General features: G+C 41.7%; 1 protein-coding gene across 3 annotated transcripts in view; it reads right to left on the bottom strand.

Moving 5' to 3' along the window:
* Positions 1–21,134, bottom strand: part of PHLPP1 (PH domain and leucine rich repeat protein phosphatase 1) — a 230,366-nt gene that overhangs the window by 105,577 nt on the left and 103,655 nt on the right. For all 3 annotated transcript variants that reach the window (XM_070362033.1, XM_070362032.1, XM_005910191.2), the window contains exons 2-3: positions 16,685–16,881; positions 9,431–9,556 (exon numbers count right to left, since the gene is read on the bottom strand). In XM_070362033.1, coding sequence (XP_070218134.1) covers positions 9,431–9,556; positions 16,685–16,881 — 323 coding nt within the window. The remainder of the gene's footprint in view (positions 1–9,430; positions 9,557–16,684; positions 16,882–21,134) is intronic.

The following is a 21,134-nucleotide window of genomic DNA, read 5'->3' as shown; positions in this document are numbered from 1 at the left end:
CTCACAGGCCCCCGTGCAGACTGCCACTACACCCCCAGGAGCAGGCAGAGCTGTGGGACGTGTCCCAGGAGCTCATGGGACGGTGGAAACCAGACACGCAGGCCTGGAGCCTTGTCCTCTTGGAGCCGCACGCACGGTGAGAGGCTCGGAGAAGGTCCCCAAGGCCTCCAGCATTGCTCATCGGGTCTCCAGGCTAAGAGTGGCTGCCTTTCCATACACAGAAATCCCATTGTGTTTCTCGGTAAGAACAGAAAAACAGGACTCGGCTTGGGTGGAGATCAAATCTGAACTCAGAGTTCCTTCCTCATTTCCTTATTGGCAGAATACATGTAAACAAGCTCCTTAGAGTGGGACCACTGGAGAGCCTGTGAGCGCTTCCCCAAGGGGGCCACTCCCCCACAAAGGACGGGGAAGATCGCTAACCACAAAAATCTTACATTCGAACTTTCTATTATAAGAAATAACAAATTCACATTAAACAGAAATATTTCTAAATAGTCTAGAAGCAAGCTACTTGGTTTTCTATTTAAAATACAAATTATACAAACACCTCAATGTTTAAGTTCCAGTCCAACATACAAGGTCTGGTATGTTTAACCTGGAGAGTTCACTGGTATTTTTTCAATTATTCTAGTATTCCTTACTTTATAAAATAAATCAGACCAGTGGGTAGAAGAATTTAACTCTTCAGAATAGTTGCAGATAATCCAATACTCTGGGTTACAAACACTGGCGTCTTCCAAGGTAAGTAAATATATCATGGAAATTAAACCCTTAAGACTCCATGTATTTATTTGCGGGGGGCTTCCCAGGGGGCACTACTGGTAAAGAACCTGCCTGCCAACGCAGGAGACATGAGATGCAGGTTCGATCCCTGGGACAGGAAGATCCCCAGGAGGAGGGCATGGCAACCCACTCCAGTGTTCTAGCCTGGAGAATCCCATGGACAGAGTAGCCTGGTGGGTACAGTCACAGAGAGTCAGACACAACTGAAGTGCCTCGGTTCACATGGACACACACCATGTATTTTTACACTGGTCTAACACTCAGATGAAAGTGACTGAACTTCAAGATATAATACGACCAGATGCAGAGATCTGGTTAACCATGTATGATAAGTTCCTGATGCAGCCAGACTTGACCGGTTTTGGAAGAGGTAGACAACAGCAGTGCCCTCAACACCAAAACTGACTTAAGCTGCCTTGAGTGACTCAGAAGGCATCTCAGACCTCCTAAGTCCCTCCTGGTCATCCTTTAGGAAGGTCAGTGATCCGTGCAGTGACGGTGCTCAGGTCCCCTCAGCAGCATTACAGACTGCCTATAAGCCACCTTCTGCTCTACTGCTGAACGGCCTGGAGGCTACCGGCAACTGTGCACACGAAGCCCTGAACCTTCCCTTTGATGTTTTCAGTAAATAAATCTCAGTTGCTATTTGAAGTTTGGTTTGTTTCGTCCCTTCAGGTGGCTGTAAAACACTGAAGTAAAATAAAAGGAAAGGAGCAAGGCAGCAGAACTCCCTGCATAAAGCGATGCTGGGCTCCTCACACCCCATTCCCTCACGTGAGACGGCGATGACGACATCTCCTCAAGGGCTCCTTCCTTCGGCTCTGAAGCCCGGCCCTGTACAGTGTCGTGAGCACCTGCCTAACAGGGACACTGTGGCGCATCCAGAACGGGCCTTGGCACCCAGGAAGAGCACCAGAATGCTAGTTACCACCATTTGCTGTCACTGTTACATCAGCTCACTTGGCTAAATGACCTTATTATTAACAAAACATACCTATTAACAATTTGGGGTTGGGGAGGAACAAAGAGTCTTTTGATTCTGCTGCTGACCTCATGAATGAATAACTCACTCACTCATTTTAAATAACGTCTAAAGAATGGTCAACAGTGGACGCATCCTCTGTGCTCCAGACGGTATGGCAAATCTATCAAGAAACTGCAGAGTACCCAAAGGAAAACGGAGAGAAGGAATCTGGGCGCCAAGTGATGAGGGCATTGCTGCAATTATCAGAGGTGTTTCTCCGGGAAGTAGATTGCCAAGGCATGGGGGAAGGCGTAGAAACTTAAATAGTTAAGAGGTCATCAAACAGGAGAGGGACTGCAATGATCACCTTGGGTTAAGCCAGAGCAGTGAGCCAAGGGTACAGGAATGAAGACCTCAGCTCACTTCTAAGGAAGAACTGTCTTGTGAGACACCGTAGGTCTCTGAAAGGCGGTAGCCCTTTTTATTTAGGAGAGAAGTCAGTCTGCAAGTCCACAAGGTCCTTCTCAAATCTTAAATGCTAAGTCACTCAACTAAGAGACACTTGATGATGACTAGAACTTAAGGTTAAAGAACACTTAAAAAAAATAAAGTGGCAAGAGACCGTCTTATCTCTCAGTCCATCTCCTGGCCTCACTGTGAGGCACGCAGGGTCTTATTTCCTGATGGGAACCCAGGCCCTGCAGTGGGAGCCAGTGGTCTTAACCACTGGGCCGCCAGGGAAGGCCCAAGACCACTCTAAAAGAAAACGCCAAATAACTGTTAAGCCAATTATTACAGAAAACTACAAGGAACATTATGTTTTTGGCAACTACTTCCCAATCTTAAAATCACATACTGTTACTTTAAAACATGGCTGTAAGTTCCTTTCTTGAAACCTAGAATGTATTTTATTAAAGATTAACAACAACATACAGATAAAACACACATGTGCAATACATTTCTTCCATCTGCTGAAGTCTGGATGCTAGAAGTGGAACCTGGAAGGATGCCTGGCACAAGCAAGGGTGGGGCAAGTACCCTCTCATCCCCTCTCACTGCCCTCACCCGCCGGCCCTAAACAGAGGTGTGGAGTGACCCGTGGAGGCACGGCCGGGGGCTGGGAGGAGGGAGACGAGACGCTGGGTGAGCCTCACACGGAAGCACTCGAGGAGCACTGCTTCCCCAAGACGGGGTTCGGTCAGGATACGGTAAGGAAACAAGCTACCTTTTCCATCAGCACAAAAGCGGATTGAAAAAGTGTGAAGGAAAGAGAATTAAGTAATTTTAAATGGAAATGACTTAGAATGAAGGAAAAATCCCTTCTTTAGAGATATATTAACTAGGATTTCAGAACCAATAGTTACCACGGTGCGGGCCGGGGCGGGGGAAGATTAGCGATGTGGAAACAAGATGAAGTGCCGTTATAACTGCAAAGAGATCATTTTATTTTCACTAACCTGATTATTACAAAAACAAAATTTAACGTAATACAAAATACTTTATCATTAGTTTAAATCAGTTTAAATTTAAAGAAGAATTTCTAAGCTCCCTAATTTCATAAACTGCTATTTGTATCTATAACAAGGAACGACTCCACAGTATGAATTGTTGTGGAACAAATCCATTACCATGTTGGAAAATTCAGTTAAACTAGTGGGTAACGTAGTTGAGTTTTCCCAGGAAAACAGAATGAACACGCACGAAAGCACCCAGACCTGCAGCACTTCCTCCCGTGCCCTTCCCTGCTCCCCGCCACGCCACGCAGACGTGCTGACGTCACACGGTGCGCAGCTGCGCCTGCAGACGTGCTAACGTCACACTGACGTCACACGGTGCACAGCTGCGCTTGCAGACGTCTCCTCTCCTTGAAACGCGCTTCTGCCCTGCCTCCAGGTGAAGATCCCTCCTCAGGACTCTGCCTGCTCATCACCTCCTCAATGCTTCCTATCCCTAAACACTTCATATAATGCATTTCCAAATTTTTCTCATACCTTCACTACAGAATTGATACAAAAGCAATATTCTAGGTATAGGGGTGACCATAAACTAAAATCCATGTCACTCAGACCCTCCCATTCTACTTCAGATTCTACCAGAGACATAGACTGCCAGGACCAAACGACTGTGATCCTTTATCTAAACAATGGGTACAAAATATGAAGGAGGAGTTTCCCATGGCGTCTTAGCAGAATAGGGTTGAGAGTACAACTTCTTACCCTTATACCCACAATGTAACCAACTACAGCACAGCCTGAAAAGACAAGCGACCAGCGAAGCTGACAAAACGCAGCACACGCCCTAAATTACACTTCATGTTAGGAGGTAAAACATGTGTACAAGATGCTAAGTGACCTTAAAGGGTCCTTGCAACTACATCAAATGACACAGATCTATATGCTGGAAATAATCCTATTACACAGGAAATCCCTGACTCTGGTTAGTGATGTACTCTTTGAGTAAAATCTGGACAATAAAACACTTTTTAAGTACATGAAGGCAAAAGTTCGACTGTGATTGACCATGTATTTTATTCTTATATAAAGGGTGATGTTTACTCATCATTTCATGTGATCTTTAATTTCGCACGAGATGGGACTCTGACTGGCTTATGCTATGCATATTGAGGGTGAACCAAAATATCACAGCAACTTCAACATGATCCCCCCCTTTTTTTTTCCATTAAAAAGAGAAAACCCCGAAAATTAAAATACTATGACTGATACTAAAAGAAAGAGAGATGAGCAGTGTGACGGCCACAGGCACCATGTTAACCGCCGATCAACAAGGAGAGAGACCTGTGGACCAGCCATGTGGCCTTACGACCTGTGAACTCACGTCGTGGGGCCACACACATGCACACCACTGGCCACAGGCCGACCTCTGTGGAAGCTGAGTCATAGGTATGTGGGCAATTATTTCTACTTCTGAATATTTAACATTTCCTGTAATGAAAAGTTAAAACCACTTTCATGTATACTTCAATTAATTTAATTAAATTACTTAAATACTTATTGCATGGGGTTAGGGGAATACAACAAAAACAAGCCAAAAACCCAAGATTCGTGCACAACACTAAATCAGTGATCTGAATCCCCTTAACCTTCCTTGAAATCAAGAAACAAACTTCCCAGTGGGACAGCACAGCGCTACAGAAGTGACTAGGACTTTAAAGTAAGTCTGTCTCCAGGCAACAGAGTCACGTGTAGACTCACTCTGAAAAGAATCCACAGGATCAGTCAACATGTCTGAAACAAATCCATGCAGCAAAGCAGGCCACAAAAGTGGACAGTCAGGCTACCTTGTCTAGAGCTACTCATGTATCTGACCAGAGAGCCTCTGAAACTCCCTTCCTCAGCTACCCCCTCACCCCCACATCACTGCCCCCCAACCACTCTGAAACCGCGCTGCACGTGTTCTTGGTAAATGTCACACTGCACTTGAAAATATATGGGTTATTTTCAAGTATCTTTTGATATTTGATTTCTAAACTAATAGCATCCAGTCCCATCATTCCATGGCAAATAGATGGGGAAACAGTGACAGACTTTATTTTTTGGGGCTCCAAAATCACTGCAGATGGTGACTGCAGCCATGAAATTAAAAGACGCTTACTCCTTGGAAGGAAAGTTATGACCAACCTAGACAGCATATGAAAAAGCAGAGACATTACTTTGCTAACAAAGATCCATCTAGTCAAGGCTATGGTTTTTCCAGTAGTCATGTATGGATGTGAGAGTTGGACTATAAAGAAAGCTGAGCACCAAAGAATTGATGCTTCTGAACTGCGGTGTTGGAGAAGACTCTTGAGAGTCCCTTGGACTACAAGGAGATCCAACCAGTCCATCCTTTATCAGTCCTGGGTGTTCACTGGAAGGACTGATGTTGAAGCTGAAACTCTAATACCTTGGCCACCTGATGCAAAGAGCTGACTGATTTGAAAAGACTCTGATGCTGGGAAAGATTGAGGGCAGGAGAAGGGGACGACAGAGGATGAGATGGTTGAACGGCATCACTGACTCGATAGACATGAATTTGAGTAAACTCTGGGAGTTGGTGATGGACAGGGAGGCCTGGTGTGCTACGGTTCATGGGGTCGCAAAGAGTTGGACACGACTGAGCAACTGAAATGAACTGAACCTAATTCCGCGGTGATAAGTGAACAGAGTGTATGATTTCAATACCTTTAGGCCAAGAAATTATTGCACCTTGTTTTATGTCCCTGGATATGTTCCAGTGTCTCCTGGTTTACAGTCTACAGGAACTTGAATAGAATTTGTATCCTGCTATTGTGTGAAAACTGCATCAACCTTAATTATGTTGAACTGATTCATAGTGCTCATAAGGTCTATTATATCCTTTCTACTTGTTTATCCATTCTATTAATTTTTGAGAGTTTGATACTGAAACTCCAACTAAAAATCTTCAGTTACCTACCTAAAAAAATTGTAATATATAGTGGAACTATGTAACTTTGTTCTGTATTTTCCAAGTCTCCTGTAAATGCATTATCATACTTTCATAATTAAAACAATTTTTTAAAAATATTAAAAAAAACACTGGACATGTATCCATGTTGGGGAAAGACTCCTTTTTACACTGCATACAATAGGATGTTTGCTGACTTTTTAAAGCATGCCTGCATTAATATTTCAGGGATGCCTTTACAATCAATATTGTATTAAATAATCCTCCCCAAGGAGCTATTTCCTACATAGCATCTACCGCTAACATCTGATCCAAATTAAAAACTCTAAAGGGACAGCCTTGGGTGTTGTTCTAGCTGCTGCTGCTGCTAAGTCGCTTCAGTCGTGTCCGACTCTGTGCGACCCCATAGACAGCAGCCCATTAGGCTCCTCTGTTCCTGGGATTCTCCAGGCAAGAATCCTGGAGTGGGTTGCCATTTCCTTCTCCAATGTATGAAAGTAAAAAGTGAAAGTGAAGTCACTCAGTCTTGTCCGACTCTTAGCAACCCCATGGACTGCAGCCTACCAGGCTCCTCTGTCCATGGATTTTCCAGGCAAGAGTACTGGAGTGGGGTGCCATTGCCTTCTCCGTTGTTCTGGCAAGCAACACTAAGTCCTAAGATGAAGTTTAAAAATTAATACATATATAAGAGCCTGTCTTGGTAGAAGTCAGCTAATTAATAACCTTTTATAAATGTTCACAGAATCAAATAAAAAATTAGAACAAAGATTAACATTGTTCTTGTACCAAAGATCCAGAAGCATCAACTGAAAATAGTTTTCATTTTAAATTAATGACCTAATTCATTTTAAATAAAAAATCACTGAAATTCACTTTTCTGTATCCTTCCAACCTGATGGGTGAGGATGGTCATTAAGAATAAGAAACTCAGATATTTCTTTCTGGTGTTGGTTTGTCTCTCTTTCAGATACTTATTATTAAAATGAATCCTCATTTAAACATCAGGATATGGATAATCCTTTCTGGGAATGTTTTGTTTCTCAGTAAGAAGAAAAGAAAAAGAAACTGTTTCCATAGTAACTTCTAGTGCGACTAAACTGTGTAAATTCCTAAGAGCTACATGTGAGGAAAAACAGACAATGGGAAGGGGAAGCCAGAAGCAGAGGTGCCCTGTGACCGTCAGCCCGTGCCACTCCAGGTGCCCAGACACACGCTACCCCAAAGAGCCGAGTTCTCACTCTCTTCCCAGCAGTCCCAACCCATGCTCCCAGGAAGCTGGGTCGAAGGAAAAGACACTATCATAGGACTGTCCTCAACACACAAAGTTTAAAGATTGTGGCCACATTTCATATGGGCTTCATACCCAACCAGGGAGTTCTCACTCTTATGCCTTCCATAATACCTAACCTCTTTAACCAGCTCCTTACAACTCATTTCCCTTTTAATACACTAACTATAATAACTTCTAAAAGTTTTGAAATGTGTATCTGGTTTTTAAGGTTGGAGAAAAGGAAGACACTGTATCTATCTAAAATCTGCATTTATTAAAATATTTGCCCTCTGTCCCCCTACCTTGACTTTTCAGAAAGCAATCTTTCTCCCCGGTGTCTGCCATTCTTAATTACTTCACTCCAAAAGGCTGCTGTCAGAGCCCAGGGCAGACAAAGGAGACATGACAATCAAATGCACTATAGTGCCCTAGAGTCAGTCTCAGAACAGAAAAGTGACATTAATGGAGAAACTGGTAGAATATAAATAAATTCAGAGTAATGTACCAGCGTCAGTACATTACTTAGTTTTGACATACAGATCACGGTAATATTAGATGTTTGGGAAACTGGAGGAGGACTATATGGAGACTATACTGTTTTTGCAACTTTTCTGTAAACAGAAGATTATTCCAACACAAATAGTTAAAAACAAAATCAACATTTCCATGCAGAAAGAAATTTAAATAGCACCTTGACCAGTTTGGCATTTTATTCTGAATAGAGTGTGGGCATCGACTTACTGCTTTGAACCCATACAACCACTTAATGTTAAAAGCACAGTATTATATAGTATTTGTCTCCTCACATTGGCAACCACAAGAGTAATTTCAAAACAATGAGACGGATATACTGGTTGCCTCTTACATCACATTAATTCTACAAGCATATCTGAAGAAGTGTCATCCTTCCCATTTTCTCCAGTAGGGGAAGTGTCTTGTGCATTTGAAAGCTTCAGCTGCCTACGAGATTGGGAGAATCTTCTCAGTTCTATCAAACTAAACTCTGTCCACACCTTCTCTAAAAGGAAAAACTAACGTTCCTAAGAAAACCATTATCACCAGAGAATGCAGTTTTTCCCTGGTAATTCAAGTGCAACGAGTATTTCTGAATGATTTTCTAAACAATATTATCTTTTCTCTTAACTGCTTTACAAAGTTATTCCTTTCAAAGTTACTCATTCACTTGACAAATAATTACATCATGCAGCAGTCTGAATCATACCAAACTTGAATGACAAACTGGATTATAAATTCCAAAATATGAAAGCAAATTCCATTTTAATGCTTCTGCACCCTAGGGAGGTTTCATCATTTCATAAACACCCAAAACCAAGGCACACAGTACTGCCACGCATCCCACTATACAAACTTCTACAAAGGGGACGCAGAAAATATCCTTACACACAGCACCTGAAATACAACCATTTCTTTACTTTATCATGGGCTCCTGTACACACACACACACACAGAAGTATTTTGTTTCATAAGTCAAGGTAATCTTATTTAAACAGAGGACTATGAAGTGGTAAAAATAATTAAGACAAAAAAAGAATTAAGTCATTCAAAAGACGTAAGTTGAAAAGGTGAAAGGGAGATAGTACAAGATTAGACTGCTTATAAGAAGAGATGGTCAGAGGAAAAGGGGAAATTTGTGACAATTTCTGGGTATTCTGTGGTTTTCTAGTTGTCCTACCCTGGGCCAGTCCCTTAAATTTCTTAACCTCATGTTCCTTCTCTGTACCACTGAGATAATAATGACAGTCTACGTACTGAATTCTTTTTTAAGTATAAACAAAAATAGCAAATGAACATACAAGTTTTAAAAAGCTACTTTTTGCTAAAGTGAGCTTTAAAAAAGACTAAACACTGCTAACTACTGGCAGTAGTTGGAGGAAAAAGAAAAAAAAAAAAGAATGTATAACTATATTTTGTAAAGCAGAAGCAACTCTTGAGCCAGCCAGAAGCTGAACAAAATTCCTGCTTACCTTGGAGACTTGTCGAAGCCACCTTAAATACTCTGTGAATGTATCAAAACATATGTAGTACGTCTGGCTTTGAGGTCCAGAAGAACTAAATGCTAAACAGTGCTGGTGCTTTTTCACTTCTTCTACCTGTAAAAACAAACAGTGAGAAAAGCGCATCAGAAAGCAGGACATGTGCGTAGCTCATCACCTCCTCCCTGAACCAGCGAGACACAGGGCTTTGCATTCACCCCTCTGGGCGCCCCTCACTGCTTCAAGCATGCTTCAAGCATGTAAGTTCTCAAGTCTGACCAGCCAATTTGAATCACAAGGAAACCAAAAAGGGGGTTTTACCTTCATTAGATTTCCCCTCAATAGTGAAATTCTCATTTTCCTGTTTCAGACTGGAACAGCTTATCCTTCTCTACTCTCAAGGTTCTTACTTCCTCTTAGGAGGACCTACAGTTAAGATTTTACTGAAGAATTTTTACTGCAGGTGGATTTTCACTTAGGGGACTTTTGTATTGCTCTGAATTACATGCCTTTTTAAAAAGAGGTTTTCAAGCATGTTAAGTTTTTTTTTTTCTTTTAGTTTATTGTGAAATTGAGATTAACCTGAAATAAAAGCCTACCATGAGAAATTTCAAGTCCCAATAATGCAGTGATATAGTGGAATCAAATTTCTACTCCCAGTAAATTCTTCATAAGGAGAAAAAGTCCAAATAATAAAGTAACATGATATTACACAAACACCTATGTTTTACTTAAAGAATGAATGTTTTCCTATCTCTTGTTTACAAAAATGACCACAAATCAAGTCACAAAGAAAATGCAAAACCATTTGAAAAGATCAATATCACACAGACTATGTTCCGGGACCAAAATAAAGTCAAATTAAGAATCAGTAATAAATAAATTAAAAATCAATATTTAGAAAATTAATATACTTCCTAACAATTAACAGGTTAAAAAAAAAAGAAACTGGAGTCAAAATTTAGAAATTCTCAGAATTACACCATTAAAAATATTACATATTGAAATTTATGGACTGTAATAAAAAGCAGGTACACAGAGAAAATTTTATTTTAAATACTCATATTAGAAAAGAAGGCAGAAAATTAATTTAATTGGCCATGCATCTAGTAAACTTAGGGAAAAAAGTGAACTCAAGCAGAAGGAAGGTGATAATAAAAAGCAGAAGTTAATAAAATAAAAATCAAATGCACAATAGAGAATATTAACAAAGCAAAACAGTAATTCTTTGAAAAGGCTAACAAAATTGAGTATCAATTGATATTGATCAATGATATCAATTGAAGAAATATATATTAATAATGAAAAGGAAGACAACATATTAAGCAGGGATTAAAGAGAGATTATTATAAATAATTTTGTGGCAAGTTTTTTGAAAAACATATTTTGTTAATGCTAAGTCACTTCAGTCATGCCTGCTTTGTGACACTACGGTGGCCTGCCAGGCTCCTCTGCCCACGGGATGCCCTGGAATCGAGCCCATGTCTAAGTCACTTCGGTCATGCCTGCTTTGTGACACTACGGTGGCCTGCCAGGCTCCTGTGCCCACAGGACGCCCTGGAATCGAGCGCACGTCTCTGAGGCTCTTTACCACTAGTGCCACCTGGGAAGGCCAACACCAAGTCAAGAAGACAATCAGACAGAGGTCGTTTTATTACCATCAAAATAAATTAGGACTTTTTAAATTATCAAGAAAAGATCAGGACCATGTGATTTTGTAGGTGAGTTTTATAAAAAATCCAAGAAATAGACCATTGCAAACTAATCCACCAAACGAGAAAAGAAATGGACCCCAAACTATTGTATGAGGCCAGCATAACCCAGAACAGATCAGACCAGTAACAGAAAGGAAAATTAAAGGTCAACCTTAGTCATGAATACTTACCTTGAACAAAATGTTGCATCAGAATTCAGCAATATGGAAAAAAATATATCAAGAACAAATGTTGGATTTACCTCAGGAAAGATGGTTTAATGTTATTGGAACTATAAAATCATTAATCACGTTAACAGATTAAAAAAAGAAAGTCATATGGTCGCCCCCACAGTTGCAGAAAAAGCTTCTGGTAACATTCTCCTCCCATTCATCATTCATGATAAAAACCCTTTATCAAACTAAGAACACAGATAACTCACTTAAGCCAACAAAGGGTATTTATCTAAGGCACACTTCAGTGTTAATGATGTGATATCACTCTCTTACTTTTTCTGCTCAATACTGTACTAGAGTGCTGGCCATTACAAAAAGACGAAGAAATGTACTGAGGAAGAAAGAAAACTGCCATTATCTGAATATGAAATGATTAGCTACACAGCAAACATGAAAAAATCCACAGACTTTAGAAAAAATAAGAAAATTTAGTAAGGTGACTGGATATAAGATTAATACTCAAAAATCAACCACATTTCTATACATCAAAAAGAAAATATAATTTTTTAAAAATGCTATTTAAACTAATCTGCACTGACAGAAATCAGTTTGTTTTTTGAGAATGGGTAGGGGTGAGCAGACGGACAAGGTAATGGCACCCTACCCCAGTATCCACGCCTGGAAAATCCCATGGACGGAGAAGCCTGGTGGGCTGCAGTCCATGAGGTCGCTAAGAGTCGGACTCGACTGAGCAACTTCACTTTCACTTTTCACTTTCATGCACTGGAGAAGGAAATGGAAACCCACTCCAGTGTTCTTGCCTGGAGAATCCCAGGGACGGGGGAGCCTGGTGGGCTGCCGTCTATGGGATAGCACAGAGTCAGACACGACTGAAGCGACTTAGCAGCAGCAGCAGGAGTGAGCAGAAAAGCAGGACAGAAGGGTACAAAGGAGCATGTTGTTGTTATCAGAATGTACAGTATGTGTATATCAGTCACACCTTAATAAAGTCTGGTGACGATGGAGAGAAACAGGAACACTTGTATACCAATGTGAGTATGAAATGGCGCAACAACCTTGGAAGCAACTGGATATCACCTTGTAAGAGTAAACGTGCATAGTGCCCTAGAGCCCAGCAACTGCGTGCTTAAGAGCAGTATTTCTCGGGTAGGCATCACAGAGATTTGGGTTGAATAGTTCTTGTGTACACTGTCTAATATTTCTGCATGACATCTTACTCTGAGTCCCTGCACTTTAGATGCCAATAGTGTCCCCTTGCAGCAAGAGATACTGGTATTAACCGAGCACACCATCTGCTTTTCCCAGAGTCTTTGCCGTTCAGGTGGACTCATGTGACTAGTCTGGTCAGTGAGCCAGGGGCAGAAGCTCCATGTGTCGCTTCTCCAACAAGAGCCAGCGAATGACTCTACAGGCGCCTCTTCCCCTGCCTTAGCAGCGAAGGAAGCCACGTTGTAAGAGACAGGGCCTCCATCAGGCTGAGTCCCTACACGATCATTTGAAAAAAGAAATCTCCACCAGCTCACACTGGACGAATGTGAGCGAGAAATAACTGTTGGGCATTGAGATCTGGGCGTTTTGTTACCACAGCATAACTAAGCTTATGTCAACCGACTATCCATTCATTTGACAATCAAAACGCTTGTACATATTACCAAATGTCCCTTCAGGCACAGCAACAAGAGTTAAGAACTGCTGCTCTAGAAAAACTACTTGTATACCAGGAGGTATATCAAAATAAGACCATCTCAGGAGAATTTTTCATAACAAACTAGAAGCAGCACACATGTCCATCAACAAGAAAATAACTTGAGAAATTCTGGAAACCTGGAACACTTACAGAGTGTAACCTTATAGAGAAATGACCAGGATCTACAGCAAGCAACATGGACTCTTACTATGAGACACGACACTGAGCGAAAAACTCAATCACAGGAAACTGCAAACAGGGTGACCCCAGTTTTATAAGCTCAAAGCAAAGTCACGTGATAGAATTTATTTCAAAAAAGTAGGAGAATAATGAATACCTATCGTAGGACAGTGGATTTCTCTAGGTCAGGAGGAGGTTATGTGGCAGGTAAAAAGAGAACTGCGGCAGAGACACTAGTATTGATGCTGCTGTGATTTCTAAACTGAGTGATAAGTTACAGTTACTCAACTTATTGTGCTTTGTGACTTGACAAATACTACCTCAAGGATTAGTTTAAATAAGTTATCTAAATTTTATGTTAAATTTTAAAGGAGAAATTAAATACAATAATTGCACAGTGAACAAAAATTTATTTATTAAATGTTTTTCAACAGTGAAGTTTTAATAAAGCTTTATTTAACTTCATATTTGAATTCTACATTTGAAAATGTAAACTAATGATCATGCTCAAGTATTGTATCAAGTTTCACTATTACAGCAATCACAGCTGGGTTATGACCCATCTATCTCACACCCCATTTCTAGCTCCTATACAAATTAAACAAAACAAAACAAAAATTCCTTCCATTCTCAGTTTTTTAACAACAGAACAGAATGAGAAAAGGAACACAGATTAAAGAAAACTCAAACCGCAAAGAGTGAATTATTTTTTCCTAACTTGGTAACAGGTTTTAAAAGACTCAATTTTTCAACATACTCCATTATTTTAAAGGCGTAGCACAAAACAGGTTTTACAAGGTTTGTGTGTGAGAAACAGAAGCTATTAACTTTCAATTCACTCAATGGTAGAATAACAGGCATCCAATAACAGGCCTGGGAAACGGAACAAGCCTCTAGCTCTGAATGAAAATGCTAATTACAACTGGATCCTCTGACCTTACCTGAACACCACTGCTTTCCTGCGGCTGCTTCTCAGAGCACAGTCAGCTTTCTGACCATCTTCCTCAGATGGCAAGAGATTTTTCGCTCTTTGCATTCTACCCTAACTGCTGCCTCCTCCATCACAAGCCCCCTGACTCACCCCACGAGACGAATCTCCCCTTCCACTGTCTCCCACACTATGTTCCTGCAGCTCTGTGGAGCGCGTATTGTGGTCCGTCCTTCACTTCCGGATAGTAATTATAAGGTATTCCAAGGCAGAGATGCTGACTTACCCATCCTGGTATTTCTGGGATGCCAAGCAAAGTGGCTTCCCTATAGAGGGTATTTAATAAATAGTTATATTAAATTTGCCTCTGCAAATGCCCAACATCATAGAGAAGTAAGAAACAGACTGTTGACCTACCGGGGCATCAAATGTTAAACATGCGTTTTCAATGATGAGTTATGGAAGTAATAACTGAGTTTAAGTAACGACTGAGTTTTCAGTAATTCATCCATCCAAATTGCCACTAATTCAATGCTCAGACAGAAGTTAAGAAGCCAAAGTTTCAAAACAGACGAATGAAACAGACCTAAACATGCCTCACAGACCAGCCACATCTATTTGTTAACAATCAAGTATTAGAGTTAAGACTAGAATAGATAATAGCAGGGGGGAGGAATTGACATGGGCTGTTTACACATTCAGAAAGAACAACTTAAACTCATGAATGAAGTTGGGCTACCCAGCAGGTGAACAAAACACCATTTACTACTGCACACATCTGGTCTTTTCTTTCCCTCTTGATTTCTAATCCCTGAAATCAACAAATCAAACATTTGCCAGTTAAAAAAAAATTACTTTAACAGAGTAAATTACTTTATATTTAGTTTATATTCCTCTCTTTTTAATTTCCATGTCCTGATTGCTTTCCCATGCCTGTTCAGGGGGAAAATGGTAATGAAAAAAAAATTTTTAATGCTTTTTAAAAAATCACTTATTTATTTATTTTTATTTTTGGCCGTGCCGGGTCTCCGCTGCTGCGTGTGGAGAGTGAGGGCTGCTCCTCGCTGCAGCGCCAAGGACCTGGTGCTTCTCGTGGGGAACAGGCTCTGAGCGTACAGGCTTCAGCAGGTGTGACTCTAGAGCATAGGCTCACGGGCCTAGCTGCTCTGTGGCACCTGGGATCTTCCTGGACCTGGGATTGAACCCATGTCTCTTGCATTGGCAGCCAGATTCTTTACCAGTCAGTCACCACGGAAGCCCAAGAAAACAATTCTTAATATGGTCCTGATTTCCAAAAATCTTTTTTTTTTTTTTCAATCTAAATTTGCCTTTCCCTTTATTAACAGGTTGTCATATCATTTAAAAATCAGGAAATACTGACATATAATTATGGTAATGATACTCTTACCAATGCTTGGGGTTTATAAATAAATCTGGCAAAGACAAGAATAGAAAATCTTCCGACACAACCTCTTTCTTTCTATTTTGTAAATGATAGAAATAAGATAGCTAACATGTCCAAAGGAAAGCAGTCAGTATGCTGGGAATATCTATCAGCTGGATCATGGGCTTTCTCTGAAAGGAGACGCATTTCAGGTTCAAAAGTCACGACTAGCTGTAGTGATAAACTAAGCATGCTAACCCCACTGGTCACAAGAACACAAGCAGAGAGGTGAGGCAAAGCAGAATCAGAGATTCCTGCTGAAGAGTCTAACCTTCGATAAGCACGCCTGAATGATCCTAAAGTCATGGACCTGGGATTCACTATGAGAGTGAGAGAGGGAAGTCGCTCAGTCGTGTCCGACTCTTTGAGACCGCATGGACTGTAGCCTACCAGGCTGCTCTGTCCATGGGATTCTCCAGGCAATAGTCCTGGAGTGGATTGCCATTTCCTTCTCCAGGGGAGCTTCCCAACCTAGGGCTCGAACCCGGGTCTCCCGCATTGTAGAAAGACACTTTACTGTCTGAGTCACCAGGGAATCCAGGGATCACTATACTACACTACAAAATATGTTATCACAATATCAAAAGATATCTTCTCATAAATAATCACCAATAGTCTAAAATATAATAGTGAAATTCCAGTTGCTCTATTTTCAGTCTCGTAACCATGAGGCACGAGAAACTGAGTGAAAAAGTGAAAGTGTTAGTCGCTCAGTGTGTCCAACTCTGTGAGCCCGTGGACTGCAGCCCACCAGGCTCCTCTGTCCACGGAATTCTCCAGGCAAGAATACTGGAGTGGGTAGTCATTCCCTTCTCCAGGGGCTCTTCCCGACCCGGGGACTGAACCCGGGTCTCCTGCACTGCCAGCAGATCCTTTACGGTCTGAGCCACCAGGGAAGCCCCAAGATACACACACTAATGAAGCAAGCATCACCAAGGCCTCGTGTGAGCCAATGGCAGTGATGTATTCCAAAACTCCACCACCCAAAATGCCCCGACGGACGCACGACAGGAATGACGAGTGAAAACCGCCCGCCCCTCACTACAGGGACGGCTCAAAGCAAAGCTCCTCAGGAGGCGGGAAAGCCTGCCCTGCTTGGCTTGTTTTCCACTTACTTTGCCACCGATGAGCGGCAGCACGTGCATCTTCCCGGCCACGCTGTCCTTCACAGATGACACGATCAGGCAGGTCCCACACAGGATGACTTGGCGTCTGGTCCATCGGTTCACTGGCAAGTGCATCTTGCCTTTACGGACATTGTACGTTCCTGAGAGCTGAATCCGCTCAGAGCTACCGGTGCTGTGAGGTTTGCCTACAACAAGCACAAACAAACAGCTTAGTCTTAGAGAAATGGGTGTTTTGCTACTCATCAGCATAGCAGATAAATTACCTGGACAACGGAAAGGAATTACACTAGAACCATCTAAATGATAACTGAGGCTCTAATTTACAATTAAGAGAATCTGAAACCAGCAGTAATACACCATGATAAGATCTACTATATCTACCTCCACATGTTCTTTTTCATATAAGTAAAGAAGAACTTTTTCCTTAAAACCCCAGGGAAAAAGCCATTTTAACTTGTGTGCTGTAAACCCAAGTTTTGTTTTCTGCTCTTTCCTTCACAATTTCACTTAACATTTAAAAAAGAAATGACTTCAAAATTTTAATGAATGAGAGACTTAATTTAAGTATACTAAGAAGAAAATATTATACAGACTGATATAGAAAGATAACATTCAAGAGCTGGCATTTAACGAAACTAATCATTTTTAATGTGATTACCCTGATATTCTCTTTCCTACAGCTATTCAATGTACATTGAGTATCAAGGAGATTAAAAATGAATGACTTTTCTAGTAAGAAAATACCACTCTATAAACATAGCTAAGCCTTCAAAGGTAATTACTGCCAGTCTAAGAAGGATGGTGTGCTGCAGTGCCTGTAAATCAGGGAGGGAGGCGGACAAAGATGCACAGAGAGGCAGACAGAGAGCTGAGGTCTGACGAGGCCTCAGCTCCCAGATGAGTAAGCTTGGAAGAGCGGCATTCAGACCAGTCCCGCCAGCTGAGTGCAGAGGCGCTGGGCACCGAGTGACGAGCTGTACTAATGAGGAGGAGGGCACTTCTCAGTACTAGACACAGACTGCTTATCAGAGAGCGCCGAAGGCCACGCTCACAAACTGATGGGGGCACGTGCCCCTGAACAGGTCCCAAGCCAGGAGGTCTTATTTATTTGGAAGTTTGCTGTAGTTGCCAAGGGCTAGCAGAAGAAACAGATTCAAGAGACTGTATTCTTATGAATATTAAAACTAACGTAAACGCCAAGTGGTTTTGGTAGATGTCAAATATCTACTGGAGAAGGAAAAAGGAAGAGCAGCAACACCAAAGATAGGTCTCAAGAAAATCCAACAACTATCTGACCCCCTCCCAATACATACCTGGAGTAACAGGCAAATTTGGCCTTGGAGTACAGAATGAAGCAGGGCGAAGGCTAACAGAGTTTTGCCAAGAGAACACACTGCTCATAGCAAACACCCTCTTCCAACAACCCAAGACTCTACACATGGACATCACCAGATGGTCAACACCGAAATCAGATTGATATTCTTTGTAGCCAAAAAATGGAGAAGCTCTATACAGTCAGCAAAAACAAGACTGGGAGCTGACTGTGGCTCAGATCATGAACTCCTTATTGCCAAATTCAGACTTAAATTGAAGACAGTAGGGAAAACCACTAGACCATTCAGGTATGACCTAAATCAAATCCCTTACCATTATACACTGGAAATGACAAATAGATTCAAAGGATTAGATCTGATAGAGTGCCTGAAGAACTATGGACAGAGGTTCCTGACACTGTACAGGAGACAGGGATCAAGAGCATCCCCAAGAAAAAGAAATGGAAAAAGGCAAAATGGTTGTCTGAGGAGGCCTTACAAATAGGTGTGAAAAGAGGCAAAGGAGGAAAGGAAAGATATACCCATTTGAATGCGGAGTTCCAGAGAATAGCAAGGAGAGATAAGAAAGTCTTCCTCAGTGATCAATGCAAAGAAATAGAGGAAAACAACAGAATGGGAAAGACTAGAGATCTCTTCAAAAAAATTAGAAATACCAAGGGAACATTTCATGCAAAGATGGGCTCGATAAAGGACAGAAATGGTATGGACCGAACAGAAGCAGAAGATATTAAGAACAAGTGGCAAGAATATGCAGAAAAACTGTACAAAAAAGATCTTCAAGACCCAGATAATCATGATGGTGTGATCCCTCACCTAGAGCCAAACATCCTGGAATGTGAGGTCAAGTGGGCCTTAGGAAGCATCACTACGAACAAAGCTAGTGGAGGTGATGCAATTCCAGCTGAGCGATTTCAAATCCTAAAAGATGATACTGTGAAAGCGCTGCATTCAATATGCCAGCAAATTTGGAAAACACGACAGTGGCCACAGGACTGGAAAAGGTCAGTTTTCATTGCAATCCCAAAGAAAGGCAATGCCAAAGAATTCTTAAACTACTGCACAATTGCACTCATCTCACATGCTAGTAAAGTAATGCTCAAAATTCTCCAAGCCCGGCTTCAACACTACATGAACTGTGAACTTCCAGATGTTCAAGCTGGTTTTAGAAAACGCAGAGGAACCAGAGCTCAAATTGCCAACATCCGCTGGATCATCGAAAAAGCAAGGGAGTTGCAGAAAAATATCCACTTCTGCTTTACTGACTACGCCAAAGCCTCTGACTGTGTGGATCACAACAAACTGTGGAAAATTCTGAAAGAGATGGGAATACCAGACCACCTGACCTGCCTCCTGAGAAATCTGTATGCAGGTCAAGAAACCAACCGTTAGAATTGGACATGGAAAACAGACGGGTTCCAAATAGGAAAAGGAGTACATCAAGGCTGTATATTGTCACCCTGCTTATTTAACTTATATGCAGAGTACGTCATGAGAAATGCTGGGCTAGAAGAAGCGCAAGCTGGAATCCAGATGGCAAGGAGAAATCTCAATAACCTCAGATATGCAGATGACACCACCCTTATGGCAGAAAGTGAAGAACTAAAGAGCCTCTTGATGAAAGTGAAAGAGGAGAGTGAAAAACTTGGCTTAAAGCTCAACATTCAGAAAACTAAGATCATGGCATCTGGTCCCATCACTTCATGGCAAATAGATGGCAAACAATGGAAACAGTGACAGACTTTATTTTTGGGGGCTCAAAAATCACTGCAGATGGTGACTGCAGCCATGAAATTAAAAGATGCTTGCTCTTTGGAGGAAAAGTTAAGACCAGTGTAGATGGCATATTAAAAAGCAGAGACATTACTTTGCCAACAAAGGTCCATCTAGTGAAAGCTATGGTTTTTCCAGTAGTCATGTATGGATGTGAGAGTTGGACTATAAAGAAAGCTGAGCACCAAAGAATTGATGCTTTTGAACTGTGGTGTTGGAGAATTCTCTTGAGAGTCGCTTGGACTGCAAGGAGATCCAACCAGTCCATCCTAAAGGAAATCAGTCCTGAGTGTTCATTGGAAGGACTGATGCTGAAGCTGAAGCACCAATACTCTGGCCACCTGATGCAAAGAACTGACTCATTGGAAAAGACCCTGATGCTGGGAAAGATTGAAGGCAGGAGGAGAAGGGGACGACAGAGAGTGAGATGGTTGGATGGCATCACCAACTCGATGGACATGAGTTTAAGTAAGCTCCGGGAGTTAGTGATGGACAGGGATGCCTGGTGTGCTGCAGTCCATGGGGTCGCAAAGAACAGACACAACTGAGCGACTGAACTGAATACACACCTTTGGGCAAAAATGTTTGCAAATAACAAAACCAGTGGGTTTGAATTTCACTTCCTCTTTCTCCAAGTATATCAGAGTGCTTTATAAAATACATACTGTACACTGCATGAATTTCCTGGCATTGGGCGAGAATGAAATCTAAAAGGGTTTCAGCTTTTTGAACTCTGGCCTAGTAAACAACTACACAGCTAGCATCCTCTGTGGAGAGCTCCACTGAGTTGTCTGTCTACCCAATGCTGACATTCCCACAATGGGATAGGAAGCCCAGGAGACTTCAAACTAGATGCGACTTGACAGAGCCTGCCAGTGGTGGATCTGCCCACAGCCACCCACTTGCCCTGATCTGCTAAGTCCATTGAGCCTCAGACAGAAAGACGCCCAGGCTCCCAGCGTCAGTTCCGCTTTCCACAGTACAGTCTCCTCCTCGAAGGAAGGGGGACAGAAGAAGAGATTCAGAAGAGAGGGAAAGGCCTGTGCAAGGCTAAAAATAATAGACACTGGGCAACTGGATTTCCCAAATCCAATTTCCATGACTGCAATACACTAACATTCTCTAACAAGGGATCTGTTGTAAACACTTACACACCACACACACACGAATACAAGAAGCAGGCATTGTGTTGAGCCACATCTGAGTGTGGATTCAAGGACACTCCTTCACCTGTCACGTATATACAGACCTGTGAGTAATTACACTGAAGAAAAAGATGACAGCAGTACATAAGGAGCAGCCCTTCAATTCTCCAACTCCTCAAGAATCCTAAA

The sequence above is a fragment of the Bos mutus genome, chromosome 24 (assembly GCF_027580195.1).
Source record: "Bos mutus isolate GX-2022 chromosome 24, NWIPB_WYAK_1.1, whole genome shotgun sequence".
NCBI lineage: Eukaryota > Metazoa > Chordata > Mammalia > Artiodactyla > Bovidae > Bos > Bos mutus.
Note: the sequence above shows the minus strand (reverse complement) of the source record. Positions and strands in the feature narration are given on the sequence as shown.